The sequence below is a fragment of the Stenella coeruleoalba genome (genome assembly GCF_951394435.1).
Source record: "Stenella coeruleoalba genome assembly, chromosome: 5".
In the NCBI taxonomy this organism is placed as follows: Eukaryota; Metazoa; Chordata; class Mammalia; order Artiodactyla; family Delphinidae; genus Stenella; species Stenella coeruleoalba.
The window spans coordinates 96,967,533-96,980,493 of record NC_137150.1 but is presented as its reverse complement, the minus strand read 5'-3'; the positions used below and the strand labels follow the sequence as shown (position 1 = coordinate 96,980,493).

General features: G+C 36.0%; 1 protein-coding gene across 2 annotated transcripts in view; it reads right to left on the bottom strand.

Moving 5' to 3' along the window:
* TOMM70 (translocase of outer mitochondrial membrane 70) overlaps positions 1-12,961 on the bottom strand; it is a 46,446-nt gene that overhangs the window by 11,486 nt on the left and 21,999 nt on the right. For both annotated transcript variants that reach the window (XR_013828477.1, XM_079922406.1), the window contains exons 6-9: positions 11,598-11,805; positions 8,756-8,890; positions 7,573-7,680; positions 6,580-6,696 (exon numbers count right to left, since the gene is read on the bottom strand). Coding sequence is in view for 1 of the 2 variants with exons in the window: in XM_079922406.1 (XP_079778532.1) it covers positions 6,580-6,696; positions 7,573-7,680; positions 8,756-8,890; positions 11,598-11,805 (568 nt within the window). In the remaining variant the exon portion in view is untranslated. The remainder of the gene's footprint in view (positions 1-6,579; positions 6,697-7,572; positions 7,681-8,755; positions 8,891-11,597; positions 11,806-12,961) is intronic.

Here is a 12,961-nt window from a genome sequence, read left to right as displayed (position 1 = left end):
ATTAAATGCACCAACATTCGAATTATATGGGTCCCAGAAGAAGAAGGAAAAAGAAAGGGTCTGAGAAAATATTTGAAGAGATTATAGTCGAAAACTTCCCTAACATGGGAAAGGATATAGACAATCAAGTCCAGGAAGCACAGACAGTACCATAAAGGATAAACCCAAAGAGAAACACACGAAGACACATATTAATCAAACTATCAAAAATTAAATACAAAGAAAAAATATTAGAAGCAACAAGGAAAAAGCAATACATAACATACAAGGGAATCCCCATCAGGTTAACAGCTGACTTTTCAGCAGAAACTCTGCAAGCCACAAGGGAGTGGTAGGACATATTTAAAGTGATGAAAGGGAAGAACCTACAACCAAGACTACTCTACCCAGCAAGGATCTCATTCAGATTCGATGGAGAAATTAAAACCTTTACAGATAAGCAAAATTTAAGAGAATTCAGCACCACCAAACCAGCTCTACAACAAATGCTAAAGGAACTTCTCTAGGCAGGAAACACAACAGAAGGAAAAGACCTACAATAACAAACCCAAAACAATTAAGAAAATGGTAATAGGAACATACATATCGATAATTACCTTAAATGTAAGTGGATTAAATGCTCCAACCAAAAGACACAGACTGGCTGAATGGATACAAAAACAAGACCCGTACATATGCTGTCTAAAAGAGCCCCACTTCAGACCTAGGGACACATACAGACTGAAAGTGAGGGGATGGAAAAAGATATTCCATGCAAATGGAAATCAAAAGAAAGTTGGAGTAGGAATTCTTGTATCAGACAGAATAGACTTTAAAATAAAGACTATTAAAAGAGACAAAGAAGGAGACTGCATAATGATCTAGGGATCAATCCAAGAAGAAAATATAACAATTGTAAAGATTTATGTACCCAACATAGGAGCACCTCAATACATAAGGCAAATGCTAACAGTCATGAAAGGGGAGATCGACAGTAACACAATCACAGCAGCGGATTTTAACACCCCACTTTCACCAACGGACAGATCATCCAAAATGAAAATAAATAAGGAAACAAAAGCTTTAAATGACACATTCAACAAGATGGACTTAATTGATATTTATAGGACATTCCATCCAAAAACAACAGAATACACTTTCTCCTCTAGTGCTCATGGAATATCCTCCAGTATAGATCATATCCTGGGTCACAAATGAAGCCTTGGTAAATTTAAGAAAACTGAATTTGTACCAAGTATCTTTTCTGACCACAATGCTATGAGACTAGATATCAATTACAGGAAAAAAACACAAACACATGGAGGCTAAACAATACGCTACTAAATAACCAAGAGATCACTGATAAAATCAAAGAGGAAATCAAAAAGTACCCAGAAACAAATGACAATGAAAACACGATGACCCAAAACCTACGGGATGCAGCAAAAGCAGTTCTAAGAGGGAAGTTTATAGCAATACAATCCTACCTCAAAAAATAAGCAACATCTCAAAAAAACAACCTAACCTTACACCTAAACAATTAGAGGAAGAAGAACAAAAATATCCCAAAGTTAGCAGAAGGAAAGAAAACATAAAGATCAGACCAGAAATCAATGAAAAAGAAATGAAGGGAAAGATAGCAAAGATCAATAAATCTAAAAGCTGGTTCTTTGAGAAGATAAAACAAAACTGATAAACCATTACCCAGACTCATCAAGAAAAAAAGGGAGAAGACTCAAATCAATAGAATTAGAAATGAAAAAGGAGAAGTAACAACTGACACTGCAGAAATACAAAGGATCATGAGAGATTACTACAAGCAACGATATGCCAAGAAAATGGAAAACCTGGAAAAAAATGGACAAATTCTTAGAAAAGCACAACCTTCCAAGACTGAACCAGGAAGAAATAGAAAATATAAACAGACCAATCACAAGCATTGAGACTGTGATTAAAAATGAAATTGAGACTGTGATTAAAAATGAAATTGAGACTGTGATTAAAAATCTTCCAACAAACAAAAGCCCAGGACCAGATGGCTTCACAGGAGAATTCTATCAAACATTTAGAGAAGAGCTAACACCTATCCTTCTCAAACTCTTCCAAAATATAGCAGAGGGAGGAACACTTCCGAACAAAGATGTCACAAAAAAAAGAAAACTAGAGATCAATATCTCTGATGAACATAGATGCAAAAATCCTCAACAAAATACTAGCAAACAAAATCCAACAGCACATTAAAAGGATCATATACCATGATCAAGTCGGGTTTATCCCAGGAATGCAAGTATTCTTCAATATATGCAAATCAATCAATATGATACACCATATTAACAAATTGAAGGATCACAACCATATGATCATCTCAATAGACGCAGAAAAAGCTTTTGACAAAATTCAACACCCATTTATGATAAAAACTCTCCAGAAAGTAGGCATAGAGGGAACTTTCCTCAACATAATAAAGGCCGTATATGACAAACCCACAGGCAACATCATCTCAGTGGTGAAAAACCGAAACCATTTCCTCTAAGATCAGGAACAAGATAAGGTTGTCCATTCTCACCACTGTTATTCAATATAGTTTTGGAAGTTTTAGCCACAGCAATCAGAGACGAAAAAGAAATAAAAGGAATCCAAATTGGAAAAGAAGTAAAGCTGTCACTGTTTGCAGATGACATGATACTATACAGAGAGAATCCTAAAGATGCTACCAGAAAACTACTAGAGCTAATCAATCAATACGGTAGAGTAGCAGGATACAAAATTAGTGCACAGAAATCTCTTGTATTTCTATACACTAAGGATGAAAAATCTGAAAGAGATATTAAAGAAACACTCCCATTTACCACTGCAACAAAAAGAATAAAATACCCAGGAATAAACCTACCTAAGGAGACAAAAGACCTGTATGCAGAAAACTATAAGACACTGATGAAAGAAATTAAAGACGATACAAACAGATGGAGAGATATACTATGTTCTTGGATTGGAAGAATCAACATTGTGAAAATGACTATACTACCCAAAAGCAATCTAAAGATTCAATGCAGTTCATATCAAACTACCACTGGCATTTTTCACAGAACTAGAACAAACAATTTTACAATTTGTATGGAAACACAAAAGACCCCAAATAGCCAAAGCAAGAGCGAGAAAGAAAAACGGAGCTAGAGGAATCAGAATCAGGCTCCTGGACTTCAGACTATACTACAAAGCTACAGTAATCAAGACAGTATGGTACTGGCACAAAAACAGAGATATAGATCAATGCAACAGGATAGAAAGCCCAGAGATAAACCCATGTACATATGGTCACCTTATCTTTGGTAAAGGAGGCAAGATTATACAATGGAGAAAAGACAGCCTCTTCAATAAGTGGTGCTGGGAAAAATGGACAGCTACATGTAGGAGAATGAAATTAGAACACTTCCTAACACCATACACAAAAATAAACTCAAAATGGATTAAAGACCTAAATGTAAGGCCAGACACTATCAAACTCTTAGAGGAAAATATAGGCAGAAGACTCTATGACATAAATCATAGCAAGATCCTTTTTGACCCACCTCCTAGAGAAATGGAAATAAAAACAAAAATAAGCAAATGGGACCTAATGAAACTTCAAAGCTTTTGCACAGCAAAGGAAACCATAAACAAGACGAAAAGACAACCCTCATAATGGGAGAAAATATTTGCAAACAAAGCAACTGACAAAGGATTAATATCCAAAATATACAAGCAGCACATGCAGCTCAATATCAAAAAAACAAAGAACCCAATCCAAAAATGGGCAGAAGACCTAAACAGACATTTCTCCAAACAAGATATACAGATTGCCAAAAAACACGTGAAAAGATGCTCAACATCACTAGTCATCAGAGAAAGCAAATCAAAACTACAATGCAGTATCACCTCACACTGGTCAGAATGGCCATCATCTAAAAACGTACAAACAGTAAATTCTGGAGAGGGTGTGGAGAAAAGGGAACCCTCTTGCACTGTCGGTGGGAATGTGAATTGATACAGCCACTATAGAACAGTATGGAGGTTCCTTAAAAAACTAAAAACAGCACTACCATATGACTTAGCAATCTCACTACTGGGCATATACCCTTAGAAAACCATAGTTCAAAAAGAGTCATGTACCACAATGTTCACTGCAGCACTATTTACAATAGCCAGGACATAGAAGCAACCTAAGTGTCCATCAACAGATGAATGGATAAGAAGATGTGGCACATATATACAATGGAATATTACTCAACCATAAAAAGAAATGAAATTGAGTTATTTGTAGTGAGGTCAATGGACCTAGAGTCTGTCATACAGAGTGAAGTAAGTCAGAAAAACAAATACCATATGCTAACACATATATATGGAATCTAAAAAAAAAATGGTTCTAATGAACCTAGGGGCAGGACAGGAATAAAGATGCAGACATAGAGAATGGACTTCAGGACACGGGGAGGGGGAAGGGTAAGCTGGGATGAAATGAGAAAGTAGCATGGACATATATACACTACCAAATGTAAAACAGATAGCTAGTGGGAAGCAGCCACATAGCACAGGGAGATCAGCTTGGTGCTTTGTGAGCACCTAGAGGGGTGGGATAAGGAGGGTGGGAGGGAGACACAAGGGGGAGGAGATATGGAGATATACATATGCATACAGCTGATTCCCTTTGTTATACAGGAGAAACTAACACAACATTGTAAAGCAATTATACTGCAGTAAAGATGTTAAAAAAAAAAAGCATGTTCCCCTATGTTCATAACAGCACTCTTCACAATAGCCAAAACATGGAAACAACCTAGGTGTCCATCAGCTGATTAATGGATAAAGAAGATGTGGTACATATATATACAATGGAATACTACTCAGCCATAAAAAAGAATGAAATAATGCTATTTGCAGCAACATGGATGCAACTGGAGAATATCATACTAAGTGAAGTAAAGTCAGAAAGAGAAAGACAAATACCATATGATATCACTTATATGTGGAACCTAAAATATGGCACAAATGAACCTATCTATAAAAAGGAAACAGACTCACAGACATAGAGAACAGACTTGTGGTTGCCAAGCAGGAGTGGGAGAGAGAGAGGGACAGACTGGGAGTTTGGGGTTGGTAGATGCAAACTATTACATTTAGAATGGATAAAGAACAAGGTCCTACCGTATAGCACAGGGAACTATACTCAATATCCTGTGATAAACTATAATGGAAAAGAATATATTAAAAACAAAGAAACAAAAAAAGAATTCCTGGGTTGTACTTCATACTGCAGAATTTCAACCCTTAATAATGCAGTGATGGTAGGACTTTATATAATAGATCCGACACAATCAATCTTCTATAGTCCCTCTCAATAAACCCTCAAAAAGAAAGTTTTATCCTGTGGAACTTTTCTTATAACTGGACTAAAGATAACATGAAGGAAATTAAAAACAAAACAACCCTAAAAATGTCTGGAGGTAGGAGTCTAATACAGACGGTCATTTTTAAATGCTTCCTGTTTCTGTGATGTTTGGGGGGATAAAGGAGGGAGGGGAACAACATTTCTTTGGAATAAGAAGAATAAGAGAAAATATATAGAGTTTTGAGATGGCTGGTTTTTGAGATACCAAAAGCAGCTTTCACCTTAAAGAGTAAGAAAGAAACAGTCATTCAGAGATCAGTTACTTAGAGGAAAAACTCTTTAACTGTGGCTATAAGAAGTTAATCATTTTCATTTAAATGGATAATTTAAAATTAATAAATAAGTTTTCAAAGACTTCAAACTATAATTTAAAAAGTGGGGCTTCCCTGGTGGCGCAGTGGTTAAGAATCTGCCTGCCAATGCAGGAGACACAGGTTCGAGCCCTAGTCTGGAAGATCCCACATGCCACAGAGCAACTAAGCCCGTGCGCCACAACTACTGAGCCCACACACCACAACTACTGAAGGCTTAGAGCCTGTGCTCCTCAACAAGAGAAGCCACTGCAATGAGAAGCCCACGCACCGCAACAAAGAGCAGCCCCTGCTCGCTGCAACTAGAGAAAGCCCACGTGCAGCAACGAAGACCCACTGCGGCCAAAAAAAAAACCAAAAAGTGAAAATAATCTGAATTTAAATCCTACTTTCCATAGCTTCGATCCTAAACCAAGGAAAGCTTCAAGAATTTTAAACAAACCGGAGAGATTAAAATGAGCTGTTACAGACTATCTAACCATTTAAAAGAACAGTGATCAAACAGAAGAAAAACCTTTCCAAGGACATTTCCCTCACCAATTGCATACAGTAGATTTTCCTAAGATAATTATATTTCGCAAATCCAATCCAAATGAAAACATGAGGGAAATGCTCTATTTAAGCTTCCCCATGTTACAAGTTTAGGGCCACGGTTTTCAAATTGTATAACATAGGAAGCCCTCTTAAGATGATCCAGGACCATCCTGGGGACCAGGAGAAACAAAGCAGGAACAAAGCCATCTGCTTCCACAAAAGCTGCAACGAGAAGCACTATTTTCTGATTTCCAGGCTAGCATTCAAGATATGAATGCAGTTCTTTAAAAAAGATCTGGCAAGTGAAAAAATATGAAAAATGACATTTACCTGGGCATATAATGCATAGCCTTCAGCACACCTTGGAAATTTCTTTATGACCTCTTCAAAACCTTTCATAGCTGCTTGGATTTGTGAAGAATTGTTTCCCGTATATGCTTGGCGATACTGTGTAAAAAAATCAAAACAGGCCGGTCAAATCAAGAACTCAAAAACTCAGGAAATGTTAACATATTATAAAAGTCACACAAAATTACATAAGTATTTCCAGAGAAGCAGGCAATCTGCTACATAATTTGCTGCATCTAAAAGGGTTCCACGGGAATATCTCTAGAGCAGGGATCCAAAGGCTATGTACAATTAGGACTTCATTGCCACTAAACAATTTCAAGATGTTCAGTATTCTAGAAGACGACAAACTAACTTGTAACAGGTTAACTTTGTACATAAGTAGGGGAATTTTAAATTCAATATATTATCACTTTATTATTTATTTTTTATTATTACTTCATAATAAAAGTATTATAAAGCTTCATCTGATAACATTTTTAATCTGTAATATAAATGTGTTTGTGACCCAATTTCTTTCTTTAAAAGGAAAATCCTTTTAGGACTCAGGGTATGGGGTTAACTGAAGTATCTGATTTCACTAGAAATGGCCTTATTTTACCTAATTTTCAACTTTGTGTTTCTGAATATTAATAGCTCTACAAAGGCGAAATGAGAGATGAGTTATATGGTGTCATGATTGCAGACTATTTCCTCTAAATGCTTTTGTTCTTCATACTGGTTTATGGTAGAGAATTAGAGAGAAGAGTGCTGTTTAGGGGGCATAAAATCAGGGACAAACATCTATCAAGATGAACCAAATAAGGCATCCAGAGAAATATTGGAGCAGAACCTCAAGTAATACACACTTCTACTTTCCTAAACTGACATTTTTTTCTCCCTGTCAGTAGATGATTTTGTAGACAATAATACTCATTTTTGTTATCAATGGGAAATACTGATGTTTAGGAAAATACAAAAGAAAGTCGAACCTACCAATGCAAAACATTTCTGAGCTTGTGCCAGAGCAGACTCAGGTCTTAATCTAATACATTCATCAAAATCTGCTACTGCTTCTTCAACTTGATCAAGCAGTATTTTCAGCTAAGGAAAAAAAGTACATAGATAAACGCAGTTCAAAATAACAAGTACACCAGTTAAATATGTACCGTGCCTCTTAGTTCAGCTCTGCATAATGCTATGCATGAAATTATTCAATATAGAATTACTTTCTAGAAATAGTGAACTAGAAAATCTTATAATTTTAAAGGAAAGATTCTAAAACTTAAAACCAGTGTCCAATTTTTTTAAAAAGCACTATAAACCTACCATTTTTCATCACTCTTAAGTGATTTTTCTTCTAGAAAATGAAGTATCTGTACTTTCAAACGTCAAAGTAGATCAGACAGTAGATAATTACATTTCAAATTAATCTTAAAAGACACTACCAGTAAGGATCAAAATACCAAGAATTTTAAGGTTATCTCAACACTTCTTAAGACCCTTCAGACAGAAATATGAGATAAAATTCTCCATTAGAAAGAACCTGACTTTTCTGTTATTATATGGATTAGCCCATACTTTCTACTCTAATGCATTCCAAGCAGCCAAGTCACACAAGCAGATTTATAAAGCCGTGTTTTCTCCAGATGAGGCTGAAATTGGGAACTGTTTTCTTCACTATATATTTTTACTAAAAAACAAATATGCATGTTATAAAACTCCATTCAGAAGAGATTTTTTTGATACTGTCTGGATAATTCAGGCTAATATTTCCTTACAGCAAGAAGCCCACAAAAATCATTCTGTTGATTCTAGCATTAACTCAAAATGCTCATTACATTTTCTTTCTTTGTCACTACATGTTTTTAATGTTTTAATGTTGAAACATGTTTTACATGTTTTTAATGTTGAAAACCTATGAAGCAGAAACACCTGAAAAACAAACCTGATATGCAAAAGCCAACATTTATAGCCTTCCTCTTCCTTTTTTTTTGCAAGTAAATATCAGGACAAATGTTCAAGATGGGACTAAATAAATGCCAACCCAAACTGTAAACCACTCTGATACTTTGTTCACAGCTATCACAAGTGATGCAAGAAAACTTTAAAGACATTCTCAAAATGGTATCAAATTCCTCAATTCAAAGATCAGAACTTTTTAAGAAAATTAATTTACCTGTCCTCGGTGGTGATAAACATCTGCATTCTGAGGATCGATGTCGGCAGCCATGTTAAAATCCTGAGTAGACAGCAAAGGCTGCTGCTGTTGCATATACATGCTGCCTCTTTTGATGAGAGCATTTGCTCGAAGCTATATACCCCAAATGAGGAAAGATTCATCATTACTACTTTTATTCTAATTTAGTTTTTTTAAAATAACAGCTGTATTGAGATGTAATTCACGTACCATAAAGCTCACCCTTTAAAAGTATATAAGCCAGTCATTTTTAGTATATTCAGAGTTGTGCAACTGTCACCACTAATTCTAGAACATTTTCATCACTCCCGAAGGAAATCTCATACACATTAGCAGGCATTCCCTATTTCCTGCCTAATTCTCAGTCCCCAGAAACCATCAGTCTTTTTTTCTCTTTCTATGGATGTGTATATTCCAGACATTTCATACAAACTGGAATTGTACATAATGCAGTCTTTTTGTGACTGGCTTCTTTCACATAGCATGTTTTCAAGGTTTGTCTATGTTGTAACATGTATCAGTACTTCATTCTTTTCTTTTTTAAAATATCTTTATTGGAGTATAATTGCTTTACAATGGTGTGTTAGTTTCTGCTGTATAACAAAGTGAACCAGCTATATGTATACATATACCCCCATATCCCCTCCCTCTTGAGCCTCCCTCCCACCCTCCCCACCCCACCCCACCCCTCTAGGTCATCACAAAGCATTGGAGCTGATCTCCCTGTGCAGCTTCCCACTAGCCATCCATTTTACATTTGGTGGTGTATATATGTCAGTGCTACTCTCTCACTTCATCCCAGCTCATTCTTTTTTAATGGTTAAATAATATTCCATTGTATAGATATATCACATTTTATTTATCTGTTCCCCAGCTGATGGACATTTGAGTTGCTTCCACTTTTTTTTTTTTTTTTTTTTTGCGGTACGCGGGCCTCTCACTGTTGTGACCTCTCCTGTTGCAGAGCACAGACTCCGGACGCGCAGGCTCAGTGGCCATGGCTCACGGGCCCAGCCGCTCCGTGGTATGTGGGATATTCCCGGACCGGGGCACGAACCCATGTCCCCTGCATCGGCAGGCGGACTCTCAACCACTGCGCCACCAGGGAAGCCCAAGAAGGCTTCCACTTTTTGGCTCTTATGAATAATGCTGCTATGAACATTCATGTACAAGTTTCTGTGTTGACATATGAATTCAATTCTCGTGGGTATAGATACCTAGGAGAGGAACTACTGGGTCACATGGTAACTCTATGTTTAACATTTTGAGGAACTTCCCAACTCCAACTAATTTCCAAAGGGATTTTACCATTTTATATTCCTACCAGCAATGTATGAGTGTTCCAACTTCTCCATATCTATACTAATACTTTTAATTGTCCAAATTTCTGATTACAGCCATCCTAGTGGGTATAAAGTGATACCTCGTTGTGATTTTGATTTGCATTTCCCTAAGGGCTAATGATGCTAAGCAGCTTTTCTTGTCCTTATTGGCTATTTGTACATATTCTTTGGGAAAATGTCTATTCAGATCCTTTCCTGGTTTTAAATTAGGCTATCTTTTTATTGTTGAGTTGTAAGAAAACTTCTTTAATATATTCTGGATACAAGCCCCTTATCAGATATATGACTTGTGAATATTTTCTCCCATCCTGTGGAATGTGTTTTCCCTTTTTTTGGTCACTTGTGCTTTTGGTGTCATGCCTAAGGAACCACAGCTTAATCTAAAGTATTGAAGATTTCCTCGTATGTTTTCTTCTAAGAGTTTTATAGTTTTGGCTCTTAACATTCAGGTCTCTGATCCGTTCTGAGCTCATTTTTGTACATAGCATATGACAGGCATCATCACTTGCCATTAAAACAAAAAATCATGATCATGAAATAAGAAATAGGGTTCTTCTCTAAAATTTTTTTCAAGGCAAAAGTACATACAAATGTCTTCCTCAATGAAACAAATAAGAATTCCCTCACAACAATAACAAAAACACATAACAGAACATATTTGTAATCATCAGGAAAATCAGCAGGAAATAAAATTAATTATTACTAGGGTATCTTCAACTTGAAAATCTATTTTGAGAAGGACTTTTAACACATACTTTTCATTTGGAGGTGAATAAAGCCAGAGTTCACTTAATTCAATGAGGAAAAAGAGATGTTAACCATCTAATAAGGAGTACAGCACTTTGGCAGCTAACCGCTATTCTTGTTACACTGAGTAGAAGGCTCATATTCGACAGACCCCCCCCCCCCACCAAATCTTAATTATAAAAATAACTACATACACACAAGAACACTTAGAAAACGAAAAGCTGTTCCAACCACACAACTGCAAAAACTTTTGGTATATTTCAGTATATTTCTATATTATATTTTTAGATCTTGTTTTTTCCTCATGTAAATAAAATCTTTCAGAATATATTAAATGTGTTTATTTTTTATTAAATGCATTTTATAACCCTGTACTACATATTGCATGTTATTTACAATACTACCTATAGCACTGCTACATCACCTTTACCCCTACCCAAATATAGTCCAATACAGTAAGCAGAAGCTATACGGGGAAGCTGAAGCTACCACATATTATAGGGGAAAAAAAAAGGTCCTTTCCTAGTTAAAGATATCTATCACTGACATTTATGATTCAGTTTCACTGCACCAACTCAATCATCATTAGGCGTAGTCCCTTCCAAAACAAAAAATAATCTTTTGGAGAATGGCAACTGAAATGCCAAAACTTTGGCAAAACATACCTAAAAGTCTTATTTTTATTTATTATTAATTTTTTCACATGCACACATACAGAGTTTTAAATGTACCTTCACATTAGCTTCTTTCAAGCTGATGACCTTATCTAAATCTGGTTTGGCTGCGTTGGCATTACCAATAAGCAAGTAGAAAGTAGCTCGTAGTAATAATGCTTCTGCCATGTATTTGCCTTGGGCATCTATTTCTTTTGAGCATTCACTTATGATTTTATCATAGTTTTCTTCCTCCATATACTGTTTGGCCTTTAAGTATCCAGAGCTGAAAATAAAATAAGCACAGGAAATTACTATTTATTACTAATAAAATGAACATAAAAAATTACTAAAAAAGCATCAAATGCTAAAACTTGCCACGTTTAGTATACCTGAGTTAAACAACTGTCCTCCTCCCCTTAAACAAGTTAGCCAGTCAATGTGAGACTGGAGTGTGGGTGGTGGTATGCGGGGCAGTGTGTGTAACAGATTAGGATTTTTGATGCAGACTGGGATTTTCTTGCTGCCTTGAAGAAAGAGTTTTAAAAAAGGAAACAACAGAGAAAATGGCAGAAACCTAGGGTTATTGCCCAGGCTTCAACATTTAGACACATGAAAAGATGAGCTAATGACAGACTGATCTGTGGCGCATTGATGGCACGCAACAGTTATTTTATGACTAACAGAAAGAACAGAGAAATAGAAAGTTAGCAAGTGAGTTTAGGGTCACAGAACCCAAGGGAAGAGGTGTGACCTGAGTTGTACTTTGTAAAGATCACTCTGGCTGTGTTGTGGGAAATGGACTGTAAGGGAGCAAGAACTGGAGGCAGGGAAATGTCTATTGATAAAAGGCTCTCATCCAGAAGTTGTGCTGTTTCACCTAAAAGAACAGACCTAGAATGAATAGGTGGAAATATCAAAGAAGCAGACTCTTCCATCAAATAGTACTTAAAGAAAACACCTTCCCCTACTTTTTAAAAAGCAGTGACCACAATATCATCACTCTTTTAAGATGATGACTTTTATTGAGAAGGCTTGTAGAAGGAATTTTTTGAACTGAAAAGGAATTTATACTATATGTCCTTTAAGGGGCACTGTAAATTACATTTTCTTATTTCATTTGCTACATATTCTGAATAGAGAAAACTGGCAAGTGACCTAAAAGTTATGTCAGTCAAAGTCTTACAAACTCTGTGCTAACCTTTCCTATAATTACATTCTAATATTCCCTGCACTCTAGTTTTATTCCTCAGGTCACCAGGGTAAGACAAAATAATTATTAAATCAGATTGGAAGTAATAACGGTTCCTATTTATTGAGAACCTAAGTGCTAGATACTCACAAACATGACCTCTAAACCTCACAATAAGCCTCAAAGGTAATTATTACTTCCCCATTCAAAAAATGATGAAGCTAAGGCTCAGAGTAAAATAGAATTCAAA